Source organism: Camelus dromedarius, chromosome 9 (assembly GCF_036321535.1).
Source record: "Camelus dromedarius isolate mCamDro1 chromosome 9, mCamDro1.pat, whole genome shotgun sequence".
NCBI lineage: Eukaryota > Metazoa > Chordata > Mammalia > Artiodactyla > Camelidae > Camelus > Camelus dromedarius.
In genome coordinates this window covers 13183964-13198502 of record NC_087444.1, presented here as the reverse complement: position 1 = coordinate 13198502, position 14539 = coordinate 13183964, and the positions used below count along the sequence as shown (strand labels likewise).

General features: G+C 40.4%; 1 protein-coding gene across 2 annotated transcripts in view; it reads left to right on the top strand.

Moving 5' to 3' along the window:
• Positions 1 to 14539, top strand: part of VAV3 (vav guanine nucleotide exchange factor 3) — a 358235-nt gene that overhangs the window by 330201 nt on the left and 13495 nt on the right. For both annotated transcript variants that reach the window (XM_064488784.1, XM_031457711.2), the window contains exon 25: positions 3708 to 3837. In XM_064488784.1, the coding sequence (XP_064344854.1) occupies positions 3708 to 3837 (130 nt within the window). The remainder of the gene's footprint in view (positions 1 to 3707; positions 3838 to 14539) is intronic.

The window sequence follows — 14539 nt, the reverse complement described above, 5'->3', positions numbered from 1 at the left end:
GGATCTTTTGTAAGGAAGCACCGCGCAGTAGGTTAAAAGGAGGGGATTAAGAATTAACTGCAAAACTGCAATGAAACAAACAAAAAAAAACATTTGCAAAAGGATATAATTGTGAAAAGAAAGAAAGGCTAGGAGCTGAAAAAAATCTCAGTCGCAGACGAACACTTTTGTCAGGTTCAGCAAATAACCATAAAAATTGCTGAGACAGTTGAACTCGTCTGGAGCTGCCTCTCCTGTTTCTGTTCATTTGTTGAACACATTTATATTGAGTCCTCACCATGTGAAATCAGTGTTTTTGCAGAATTCAAAAAGGGCTTACTAATTTGAATTAGCTCTTTCAAATAGTTAAGTCCATCTGCACCAAGAACCTCACAATAATGCTGTCCTTTGACCCTAAACTGGAAAGTGCCATGTGAATTCCTGTTCAGAAGGGATGGCTCCTGTCTCAGTAACCAGCCCCTTAGGAAGAAGATGGAGGGTTAATGGGGACCTTCAGCTTCCCTCTGGCAACCTAGAGGCTTCTCTAAACCTGCATCATACAACCTCAAGGAGTTACCTTTTATCACACTGGGGTCAAATAACACTGCTCCCACTGTAAGTACATGATGGTCTATGGATGGAGCTGTTTCTTACTGAAGTGTAGTTCAGTATCCTCCCATCATGGGTGATCAAGTTATATTCATCTGCCTAAGGAAACTCATTAGGGTCTGGGAGTTAATTTGGAAAGGAGATAAAATGCAAACAAAATCCACAACTTGTCTTAAATTAGCCAGCTTCCCGAAGAGGAGGTTGGCCTCAGGTGGTTATATGACCTAACCTCTTCCCCTTGGGTTTCAGTAGCTTAGTTCGTCTAAATCTTTGTGTTTTAGTCATTAAATTCAAATTCTAAGTGAATTTCTGTATCCATATTACAAGGCATTAATTTTGTTCTAATTCTCATGTATGCCAGACAATCCATGTCCCACTGCTGTTTATAAATCATCTCCACTGCCTGTTTCCTTGGTAATTGGAACAACTGGCTCTCACTCATTATTTTTCAGAGAGACTTGAATTGTTGACACTGCTGTGTCAGAGTGAGATAAGGCGAGCTTAGCGGTTTCTTTTGTTCAGAGTCTTCTTATTTACTTGTAGTACCTGAAGGTCAATGACTGCTACGGCAGGGGTGGATTAGACGAAAATACAGGAAGCATAAAGGCATAAATTGGAAGAGATCCACCGTGGCACGATTTAATTCTCCCCAGTTAGAAACATGTAGGAAGATTTGCCCTCATACGGCTGTAAAAATGGAACTAAAACATCTTTCATGCTTAGTGAGATGTTAACAGGGTGTTTTGCAGCTTACCAAGCCACATGACCCTTGGCCTTGGAAAAATCATTTTTCTTCCATAAAATTTGGAGGTGGGTAGGTATTAAATGATCATCAGTATAATCCTGTAGTTTCTAGCCAACTTCACATAAGCTTTACTTCATGCTAATTCATAATATAATGCGTAGAAGTCATATTACCTATAACAAAAGTACACTGACGTTCAAATCTGTTGGCTTCCAGTTGCTTTCAGGTTTATTTCCATATTTTTGCTAAAGAAAACACATTTCTTTCAGTTTAAATTAGAAGACTAAGAGAACTTTTAGTACCCTTTGCTCCAGCAACACCATGTACATGTACATGTCCAGTTCTTCCAGAGACCTTACCAAATTTTGCCTTTAAAAAAAATTTAATTATATCATTGGTCTCTGAGTAGAATTTAATTCTAGATCTTGCCTTTATAAACCATGTTAAAAATCACAATACAAATGCTATATTCTGATCATTGAAGCCATTCTGAGGATACAAACTTCTATCTAGTATTTTAACTTTTTTAAGTTGATCATGTTCCATATTCTTTTGTTTCATCAAGGACCCCCATGATCTGGGCCCAAAGGAAGGAAGGATGGAAGAAAAAAATTTTAAGTTGTCATGTGTGTAAAACCTTAGCACTTTGGATCTAAGACAACAAAGTTCCTGATACCCCATGGATGCTTAGCAAATGGTCCTTCTCTTTGCCTCCCTTTTTGCGTAGTTATGTTTTCCAGGTACTATTTGCTAATAGTATAGTGTAGCTGAGAGCAGAAACTTTGGAGACAGACACCAGCAGTACAGCCTTGCCCAAGCTGAGTAAACCTCACCGAGCCTTGAGCATCACTAGGGACAAGGCCTAGCTGTTGTTTCTTTTGTGAAGACTGTAAGAAACTGTATAAAAGACCTGGCATGTGGGCTCACAGTAGCCATGATGATTCATTCACACGTACCAGGCCCTTGATACATCTCATCTGTGAAATGTTTTATTATCCCCATTTAACAGACATGAAAGGTGAAAAATCCCCACTTACTTTATCCAAACTACGCTGCTTTTAGTTTACGAACGTGGTCTTTGTTACCTTTGTGTCTGTTCCCCGCCTGACTGTTCTACTTAATCCTTCCTTCCTGGCTTTTGAAATTTTACCTGTTCTTCAATTTAAGCCAAGCTACCCCCCACCATCAACTCTCCCCTCAACCTCCCCACTGGATTCAGAGAAGGAAGTTCTCTTTCTTGCCTTTGAACTCTCATAACCCTTCACTTTCCTTCAAGGGTGAGAACTCCTCGGAGCCTCATTTTCACCATCCCTGAGCCCGGGAACTCCCCACACAATGCATTCCACAACTCATCTGAGTCTGGTCACAAATAATACATACATCATTGATGAGTCTCTTTTTCTTTTGGGTGATTTTTGGCCTGATTGAGTTGTTTTGGGAACTTTGAACATAACCACTGAATGGAGGAACTGAGTTGATGACAGTGTCATTTAAAAAAAAAAAAAAAAGAGTTGCTTTTACGCTGTTTTAAACACTAGTGCTGAGGTAGAAGCACTGAATGATTAGGTTAAGAGCGATTTTGCTTTCATTTTCACTTCAGGTTTCTCTAAGAAACATAGCTGCAGTAACTCATCTAGTGATAATATGCATTTTTCCAGTGTGATTTAATCATTATTCAATTTCTGTTTAGAGTAGACGGATTCAGATTTGTGCAGAATCTGTGAAACTGACATCTCAAAAGAAATTTCCCGAAATTTTAGTGTGAAAGATGCTGGGTGGTTGTTACGTTAGGCTTGGATGTATTTAAGGCAGATTTAGGTGTAAGAGGAAGTTGGGAAGAACTACATTACCGACCTCGGTGAGGACCAGACGGCACAGAGCCAGGAGGGGGCACTAACACTGCTAAGTCAGACACAACGTCGAGCGGCATTTGCGGTTTATCCGCTTTGGCTTACCACGGGAAAGTACATTCAGGATCAAGCTGGTTTTTCTGCCATGCTGAAGGAAAACGCAGGAAACTGGAAATTGCTATATACTCATAAAGCAGCTGTTGCTTTTCTAAACAAAAATAAAGGGAAGTATTTCATAAATAAGAACAATAATTACTGTTCTGAAATGGGGGTCTAGTATGATTTCTTTTCATTTACTGCATCTGACTGAAGACTAACAGGATGTTGAGTAACAACAGGCAGTAACTCATATTCCGAATGGCCTGGGTAGCAAGGACCATTACTCGCCAGGTGTCACGTACGTCCAGACAGCATGGGGAGATCATCATTTACTTACTCTTCCATGTGCTTATGGAAAATTCAGCAGTGTATTGTATACACTGATGTGTCAAGGAGCTCATGTGTTTGATTCTTTTTTCCTAAAGGAGCTGGTGGAGTACTACAAGCATCACTCTCTCAAAGAAGGGTTCAGAACCTTGGATACAACTCTGCAGTTTCCATACAAGGAGCCAGAACATTCAGCTGGACAGAGGGGTAGCAGAGCAGGCAACAGCTGTGAGTATTGTAATTTAGAATACAGTTTGCTGTCACTTAAGGATTGAAGGCATGATAACATTAAACAGCTTCATTCCAAATTTTGAAATAGAATCAATTAATATGCAGATGCATTTAGCAAGGAATTTTTCTGGAGCGAAGCAGAATCAGATGGACCAACAGGTTTATTGAACATGTCTAGATTTAGTTCTTTGTGCCAAATTAAAAATCATGTTTGTGTTCAGAAGCCAATCAGAAATGTAGGGTATGTTAATATGTAAGTTTTGTACTTTGCACTGACTTTTATATCAGCCAAACTCTTTTTAACCGATAAGTGTTTGTGACCATAATCCGGTTTGATCACCAGGATTTAAGCAAGGCTGGTGCACAGTCCTCCCATCTAACCTCGTGTCCCAAGTCTGCTTACAGATTCTATTTCCGTGATTACTTTCAGAGCTTTGAAATAACTAAAAGCATGTTTTCTCTGACACCAGTATTTAAAAGTATATACTAACCACTTTGTTCCAGAATGAGCGTTATGCCACAAATAATTACATAAGAGTGGCGCACACACCGAAAGCATGTTATAGTTTGAGTGTGAGTTCAAGTCAAAACATTTTTCTCATCACTGTTTAATGTCACGTAGTCTTCCTGGAGGTAGATAGTAATGAAAACTGCTATGAATAAAATGTGATTTCATTCCCTCATTTTAACAGCATTTTTTAAAAAATAAAACTGTTTTAGAGGAGAAAGGAACCCTCTTTTATTACCCTTGGAACGTTTAGCCTAAGCAAAATGGGACTAGCTAGAGGTATCTGAAGAAAAGGCTTTGCATCATGTAATAATATAACTTTCCCTTTCAGTTTCTGCTTTCAGGGGAAAAAAAAGTTAAACAAGTAATGCTCAGGGCTCTAACAACATCAGTGAAATTTCATAACACTTCCACATAAGTAAATATATAAGGAATTTGTCACATCGACTGACAGGTTTTTTTTTTTTTTATCTAAATAACTTAGTAGCTGTTCTGTTCACAAGGAGCCGTGATAAATGAACAAGCTTGTGCGATGAGTGGCCAGAGCACACTTTTTGCTGAAACTGTAAACTAAAATTCCTGGTTTTTAGCCCAGTTAGCCAGTTATCCTAGACTCTCATATAGGCCCTATTTTTTGTTCATTCAAAAATGCAAGTTTTCCCTTAATTTTTTTCTACAAATTTCTTAAATGTCTACAGGGTTATGCCATTTTCCCCTCCATGACAAGTATAATCTTCAGTTCTCTTTATCTGCCTTACCAGTAGCAGGAGAAATACAAGTTGCCAAGGAGGTCAGTTAGACTAAAAATCCTGTTTGAGTTGTTGAGTTTTGGAAAGCCATCGTGGGAGAGTTTGGCCATCGGGGAGAGCAGATGTCCCGTATCGGGGGAAGGTCATTAACCCTCGTGTTTCACTATGTTTTTACTTCTAGTCACTTCGGTGCTGGCACGTGTATGTGTTCAGAGAGCATTGTTCAACGATGAAGGGACTTGACCAATTTAAAATTTGTTTCTAGTGTTTAACTAGGTACTTAATGCTCAAGCTTGTTTAGTCACTAGGAATGGAGTTACGGGCTTTTTCTCCTTTTTTTTTTTCTTTTAAGCATATCCAACAGCATGATTTTGAACATCCATGCGAGCTATAGGGACATTCTTAGACTCACAGCATTCACACATTCCATACCCAAGCTTTTAAAGAGACTCTGGCAAGTCATGTCACAAGAACCCTATTATGATCGAGAAGTAAAAGCAAATCACATTTAAAGTGTAATCTTTGTTAGAGCTTGGCTTTGTTCATCAAGTATTCCGTTATTCATTCTTCAACAGATAACACGGTAAAAACCTAGCACAGACAAGGCACTATTCTAGGTACGAGGACACAGCAGTTGAGAAGACAAAATTCCTGTCCTCGTGGAGCTTAGAGTTTAATGAGGAGACTCAGGCAAGTCTGGGTTAGGAGGCTGATGTTTCTATATAGGACGAGCAGGGAAGACCTCACCCATACAGTGACGAGAGAGAAGTGAGGGAGTGAGTTCATATGTCAGTCAGCAATAACTTCTCGGTGGTCTACACCTCCAGGATTATTCAGTTGTTACCCCAGAGCAGGATTAGAATCTTAGATCAAGTCTACATTTTCCCAGTGTTGTATTTACTTTATGCTGACTTTGTATGAAGGGAGAAGAGCATGGAGATGATGCTGAGGACTAAATGGGGTGCTCTGTCCAGAGCATGCAGTGGTGCTGGTACACGGAAAACCCGCCGTGAATGTCGGCTACTGGTCCTGCCGCTGCCACGGGTACGGCCGCTGCTCGTAACTCCTAGCACAGCAGACATGGTCCTGTGTCCCCAGTAGCTGAGTTACTAGTTTTAGCTCCTAGCAATTTATATCTTTGCTTTTATAATTTTTAAAATATACCTTGCTTACTTAATACCAAGTCCTGATCAAGGGTTAACCCTTCATTAAAACATCACTTCTACTTTTATATGCATGTTGTGCCTCTCAGGAAGCAGTAAAGAGGTAACAGGACCTCTTCTGCATAGAAAGATTATGCAGGATGTCTGAATAATCCTTACCTCTGGTTCATAGCTTTGGGTACACCGCTAAATGTCTCCAAATAACTTTTATGAAGAAGTAGTACCTTGGGATCCTGGATGGCCGGGCATGACATCGCCACTGCTTCTAAAGTCCTGGAGGAAGCAGAGCAGGCGTGCTGCAGCCTAGGGCCACCCTGTGTCCTGGGCAGATGTCAACACTGGAGTTCCAACTCCTGAAACCTGCTTTTTTTTTTTTTTAATAAAATAGTTACCTTGGAAAAGACAAGTCCCAGGACATTGCAGAAGAGGCTGCTTGCTTCTGTATTAAGTCCAGGTGGGAATGGTCTTGGGCAGATTAACAACTATCCTCAAGTTTGTAAAATATGGTAAGATTATGACTGACCTACCTCATGCAATTGCGAAACAACAGATGGAAAGATACTGACTAGAATTAAACAGGCAGCCAGCATAGAGTGTTTCTAGGTGAGGAGCCCGTTGTGGGCAAGGCTCTTCCCCGGGCTATGAGACTCTTCTTTTTTTGCCTTTGCAATGATTTGAGTGTTTCCAAGAGAGGAGAAAAAGAGAAAGGAAGAGGCGAGAACAGAGAGGGAACTCGCACGTAGCAGTGAGCCGCCGTGCTTCCCTGGAAACGGCGCTGGCTCTGTGGGAGACCTCCTGCCCTCCCGTGGGCCTGCGCAGGAATCCCATCACTTTCCAAAAATGGTCCCGGAAAACCCGCCGTAGTCTGCTCCGGGTGTACCCCCAGGGCTTACGTACTTGAAAGACTCTGAACTGACTTTTGCCTTTCTTGCTCTACTGTGAGCCCTTAATTATTTTCAGCTCTGCCACTGAGTGGCTGTTTGACCTTGGGCAAGTCACTTAGCCTGTCTGGGCCTCAGCTTTCTCATCTGATGAATAAGGAATGAGATTATTTTATTGTGTTCTTTTAAAAATAGTATCCTTGGTTTGTTTGTGTGAGAGAAGGTTAGGTAAAATATTAATAGGCCATTATACCTGGAAAAGTTGCATGATTAGCTATTTCATTACCCATTAACAGGCCTTAAGCATTTTCCCAAGGAAATGGAGAATTAGTTGAACCACAGAGTAGAGTTGGCTAATGTTTAAAAAAATGTTGGTTATCACTATGTTTACATAATCTCAAAGTATCTTCTCACAAGAACTTATTACAAAAGGGAAAAGAGAAACAGCTTAATCAGGTGATCAGTGACAATGTTACCAATGACGGGACATGTACCTCCCAATGTGATGCTCTAAGAAGGACATAACACCTCTTTGGAGCGATTCCTGCCTCCAGGATGCACAGTTTGAATCTTAATCATGAGGAAACATCAGACAAACCCACACTGAAGACCTTCTACAAAATAACTGGCCTGTACTCTTAAAAAATGCCAATGTCACGAAAGGCAAAGACTGGGGAATTGTTTCAAGATTAAAGTGGACCAGACGCACGACAGCTGCGTGCAACATGTGATCCTAGATTGACTCCTGGACCCGGAAAAAAAATTTTTTTTTTTTTTGGCTATAAAGGACACACATGGGACAATTAACACATTATGAATAAGTTTCTAGATGAAGTAATCATATTAATTTTTTGTTTTTGATAATTGTACTGTGATTGTAAAGAAGAAAATGCTTTTTTTTTTTTTTTTTTAGGAAGTACACACTGAAGTATTTAGCGATCAAGGGCATTCTGTCTGCAATGTATTCTAAAATAGTTCAGGAGAAATACAGAGACTGATAAAGCAAACAGTAAAATGTTAACATTTAAGGAGTTTGAGTGAAAAGTACATAAGAATTCTTTGTACTATGCTTGCTACTTTTAAGTCTGAATTATATCAGAAGTAAGAGTTTTAAAATTTAGAGATGATCCCATTAGCGGCAGAGGTCTGACAGCGCCGGACAGAAATGGCAGCCTTGTCCTCCTCCACCGGCCCCGGGTGCGGGGGGCTCGCTGTGCCGGTTTTAGGGCATGTAGAGTACTAAGCAGGTCGTACTGGAAACCATCTCTTCCTCTCCTGGGCCCTCACTGCACTTGCTTATTCATTCATTCATTCTTTTATTCAAATATTTGCTCAGCTCTTACTACGTGCCAGTCCCTGTTCCAGATGCTCGGTTTAACAGTGAAGAAGATGGACAGGGACAGACATAAAGCAAATGACTTCATAATCACAAATTCCAGTTAAGTCTTGTGAAGCGGAAGCACAGGTGGAAGCGAATGACAAGAGGGCCTATTTAGCCTGTAGGGTCAGGGGAGGACATTGGGAAGAAGTGGCGTCGAGGATCTACATGGACTGGCGGGCTGTGGGTTAATGATGGGTAGGGCAACGCCACAGTGAAGCAGCAGCTTGTGTGAGGGACAGTTAACAGGAAGTGACTTTGCATGCTTGAGAAATTAGAAGGAGGTCGAAATGTCTGAAGCACAGTGAGCGGATTCTACTATATACCGTGGGAATGTGTTGAAGCTTTATGAGCAGAAAATGATATGAACTGATTTACATTGTTTTAAAAGATCACTGTCTACTCTGGGAGAGTGGTTCGGAGGGAGGCCCGCCCAGAAGAGAGGTGAGGTAGGGAACTCCTGCAGACGTCCAAGGGAGGGACGATGGTGGTTTGGACAAGAGTGGAGTGGAAACAGTGGAGCAGGACCCAGGGCAGACTTGGATATAATCTAGAGGTCGAGTTGATTGGATAAAAGAATTGAGGTAGAAGTCAGTCCAGGTGTGATACACAAGCACCTGCCCTGGACCACTGGCCAATGGTGAAACCACTGACTGACCGGGACACAGAGGAGTTCTAAATGCATGCAGTTTTGCACAGATTTTTAGTACCTGTGCATACTCAGTGGTTCAGTAGGCAGTTTACAAGATAGTTTTGTCCATCATTCACACTTCATTCCACAGTTACATAGAATATAAATAAAAATATAATATATAAATATTATATAAGTACGGATAAAAATATATAGGTTTCATGATTTTTTTCTGGTGTGTTGTTCCCTGAAGCCTTAGGAACCAGGCTTGTTTGCTTCTCAGACTGCACTTTGCACAGCGCCTTTCATGAAGCACTTGTTCAGACAGGGCTAAACAAGTGAAGTCAGAACGAAGGTCCACGGGAGGCAGAGCAGGTATTAAGATGCTATGTGTAGTTATTTGATAAAGGGGAGAAAGATGCGGGGGGGAGTGAAACAGCATTTAGATCAGCATGATGCCTTTGATCTAGTAGCAAGTATTATAGCAGTTCTTCAAAAATTGACAAAGGCTTTCTGGGTCATCGGGACCATACAGGTGGCCCTGCAGGAAAACGTCAGAGCCAGAGCCAGGGCCTGGGGCTGCTTCCCCTTCTCCCCGCGCGTGGTCTCTTTCCTTTCACACTGGTACCCCCGTTACTCTGTTAGCCATCTGACAAGGTACTTAAGCTTCATTTTAGCCAGTGTTTTAGAAGCTTGGAAAATGAGTATCACTCATAATTTGTTTAACTCAATATAACACAGCTTTCTTATTCCTGATCGTTCTCCTGATAATGCCCTAACCACTACTTACCACTATTTGTTATAGTGGAAATATTAGCTCCTTCATACAAACTCCTTATACGTGCACTTAGCTTTTAACCTTCTTGCCCTTGTAATTCAACCTGCTCATACCCATCTCCTCTTATTTCCTGATCTCCTAATTTTATCCTCAGTCTTCTGTCATCTTTTTCCTTTGTCATTTGGTATTTGGATTTGATTCAATCTCATTTTATTCTGGTAATGTAAGCATTTGCTTTAATCTCATTGTAACAGCTTCCTAGAACTGCTGTAAAAACTGCCACAAATGGAGGGGCTTACAATAACAGGCATGTACTGTTATGGTTCTGGAGGCGAGAAGTCTGAAACCAGAGTGCTGGCAGGATTGGTTCCTACTGGAGGCTTTGAGGGACAACCTCTTCCTTGCCTCTCTTCTTGCTTCTGGATGGCTGCTGGCCATCCTTGGTGTCCCTTTGGCTTATAGACAGATCATTCCAATCTCCCTGGCCTTTCCCTCCTCTGTATGTCATCTCCCTTTCTCTTCTTTTATGACGACACCTGTCATTTCATTTAGAGCCCATCTTAACACAGCATGATTTCATCTTGAGATCCTTAACTTTTATCTGCAAAGACCCACTTTGCAAGTAAGATCACACTCCGTTCTAGGCAGACTTATCTTTGGGAAGGTGAGGCAACATTCAACCCACTATAATCTCACAGTACTAATTTTAAATGTTTCCATCTGTAGTTTTACTTTTTGTTAATTGGTCAATGGATGGGGAGTTAGGAGAAACATGACCTTAATACAATGAAGTGTTTTCAATGGCTTGTAACTTTCCTGCAGTGAAATGCACTGTCTTCCTGAGAGAAAGCACTTCTAGCCAATGAAAGTTTCCAAGAAAAATCCACATGACCATTTGTCTGAAATACTATATGAAATTTTTGCTGTAGAATAAGAACCTAGGAATTCTGATATTCGATAATTTGATAAGATTAACAGAACGGTGTATTTTTCAAACCCCGTTCACATATATTAATGTCTCTAACCAAGTGTGTCGTGAACCACCAGCGCTGGGAGAAGCATCACGAAAGGTTTCCTTTGTTAAATGGATGCACCAGAAGTGCTGCTGGTATGATACGGGAAAGTGACAGGTTACCCAGAATTTGCCGAGTTTATTTCATCCTGCAACGCCATCTCAGAGTGTGTAAGGCTCACGTTAGGAGCCTTAAGAGAGTCAGTATATGTGAAGTACTCAGAACAACGTCTGGTGTGTGGGACGTGCTCTGTGCACACTTTTCTATCGGCTAACGTAGCTGTAACATATGCTGACATTTTTATACCTCCTTCCTCAGCATGTCTGTCGTGTCTACAGGATTCACTTTTCTTGGGCAGCTGGTCCGCTGCAGTTGCACATCTCCATTACTACATCATGCTGAGCTTCTCTGTTTAATTTACTTATCTCAGGAGCTTTCCTAGGTACTACGAGGAATTTTTATCCTGAACCTGATAGCTTTAAAAATCAGCAGCCAGTACCCAGGGTCCCTTTGGAAATGTAGAGCTTGCAGATCAAAATCCTACAGATTTAAGTAACCTCACTCAAAGATGTCTTTTTTAAATATTTCAAAGCTCAAAAAGCAGTCTTTAGGTCTTAATTCCTCATTTTATATAGTGTTCTTTCTGATAAACCTTATTTTCTAAATTAAAAACGGATCTCAGTTAATAGGTGTAATGTTCCCTAATTGACTCTAGTACCCTCATGTGGCAGTCCTGATCCACAAGGTTTTGATTTTTCTAGTCTCCCTTTCCTGTAAAACAAACAAGTTTATCTAATTGCGAGGAATTTCTTTTTGTCTTGCTAAAATTTGGAGCAGCCTCCTAACTTTGAGAAACGATGCTGAGAGCTCTCTTTTCCCTCATATGCACCACCGATCTGCTGCTTCTCCTACTGAATTCCGAATCCGCAGAAGGTAGCAGGCCCTAACTCTGCAGCCCTCTCCTAATAGCATGAGAAGCTGAGTACTGCCCTGGCCCAGGGTTCCTTTCATTCACTGCTTTCTGCATTCACCTTTTCTGAGCACCTGCTTGCACCAAACACACTCTCGCACAAACCCCTGAGTGTTGCATACAGTTTAGCTTAACAGCTGACCAACAGACGGGAATGCTCGTATTGAGGCTCCTCAAACTTACAGCCACATCAGCCCCGGTGGAAGCGTCTTCAGACAAGAAGACATTCCTGAGGTCAGCTTTAGGCTTCGCTTGACACTCAAGTGACTTCACGTCCACAGCCACACAAAAGCACACACTTAATTTTCTGAACAAAATTTTTAAAATTCTTGTACTGATCCAGAAATGATTTATTGTAGCTAATCATTAGTTCATCTCTCAGAGCTACTCAAAGCTAAATATACTAGATACTCCCTCTACCATGATAGCCTTTCATCTCATGTGCTTTCTTTCCTTCCTCGCCGCATTTCTTTCTTTTTTAATCAACTAATTAAATTAATAAGTCCCTCCTCATACATATGGTTGCTAAATCTGCCACCAGCCTGGCCACCCTGCTGCGATATGCTCATACTTGTAAGAATTGAGTGCAAATATTTCATAACGGCCTGACTTGCTTGTTCAGATCTTTCCTTACTCAATGCTCATTCTTTCCAGTCAAAGCTCCATCTTCCCCAGTTAATCTTCCCTCTTTCCTTTATGCTTCTCCCTCATAGGACCATTCTCCATACTTGGATGAGTCCAAGAACTTCTTTCCTCATCTCTTTAGTTATTACATCCTCACCATTAACCCCCTCCACAGGTCCCCACATTCATTCATTCATTCAACAGATCTTTGCTGAGCACCTACTGTAGGGCAAGCACTATTCAAATTACTGGGAATACACAGCAGTGGGGGAGGGAAGCAAATCTCTGCCTTTGTGGAACTTACATGGTAATGAAGAAGGCAAATAATAGATAAAAATAAATTATATAGCGTATTAGACATTGGTGAGTGCTCTGGAAGAATAATTTAACAATGTAACACTTGAACAACTATATGGCAATAAATTGGACAACTTAGAAGAAATGGACAAATTTCTAGAAACATACAGTCCACCAAAACTGAATCAAGAAGAAATAGATAATTTGAACAAACCAATCACTAGAAGTGAAATAGAATCAGCAATAAAAAAATAAAACCTTCCTGCAAACACAAGTTCAGGATGAGATGGCTTCACTGGGGAATTCTATCAAACATACAAAGAGCTCATACTGAGCCTCAAACTGTTCCAAAAGATTGAAGAGGAGGAATACTTCCAAACTCATTCTGTGAAGCCACCATCACCCTGATACCAAAGCCGAAGACACTACCAGAAAAGAAAATTACAGGCCAATATCGTTGATAAACATAGATGCAAAAATCCTCAACCAAATATTAGCAAACATAATCCAACAACACATAAAAAAGATCATACACCATGATCAAGTTGGGTTCATTTCAGGGACACAAGTTTGGTTCAACATTCACAAATCAACCAATGTGATACACCACATCAACAAGAGAAAGGACAAAAATCACATGATCATCTCAACTGATGCAGAGAAAGCATTTGATAAAATTCAATATCCATTTATGATAACTCTTACCAAAGTGGGTATAGAGGGAATATACCTCAACATAATAAAAGCTATTTATGACAAACCTACAGCAAGCATAATATTCAATGGTGAAAAGCTGAAATCCTTCCCCCTAAAATCTGGGACAAGGATGCCCACTCTCACCCTTTCTATTCAACATAGTCTTGGAAGTCCTAGCCATAGCAATTAGACAAGAAAAAGAAATAAAAAGGGATCCAAATTGGAAGAGAAGATGTAAAATTGTGACTATATGTGGATGACATGATACTATATACAGAAAACCCTAAAGGCTCCACACAAAGACTACTAGAGCTAATAAAAGAATTCGCTAAGGTAGCTGGATACAAGATTAACATACAGAAATCAGTTGCATTTCTTTACACTAACAATGAAATATCAGAAAAGGAAAGTAAAGAAACAATCCCTTTTAAAATTGCATTCAAAAAATAAAATACTTAGGAATAAATCTGACCAAGGAAGTGAAAGACTTATATGTGGAGAACTACAAAACATTGACTAAGGAAATTAAAGATGATTTAAAGAAATGGAAAGATACCCCATGTTCTTGGATTGGAAAAATTAATATTGTTAAAATAGCCATACTACCCAAAGCAATCTACAGATTTAATGCAATCCCTATCAAATTACCCAGGACATTTTTCAAAGAATTAGAATAAATAATCCTAAAATTTATATGGAATCACAGAAGACCCAGAATTGCCAAAGCATTTCTGAAGAAAAAGAATGAAGCTGGAAGAATAACCCTCAGACCTAAGACAATACTACAGAGCTACAGTCATCAAAACAGCATGGGACTGGTACAAAAGTAGACACATGGATCAATGGAACAGAGAGCCCAGAAATAAACCTACAAACTTTTGGTCAACTAATCTTTGACAAAGGAGGCAAGAACATACAATGGAGTAAAGACAGTCTCTTCAGCATATGGTGTGGGGAAGACTGGACAGCATGTAAATCAATGAAGTTAGAATACTCCCTCACACCATACAC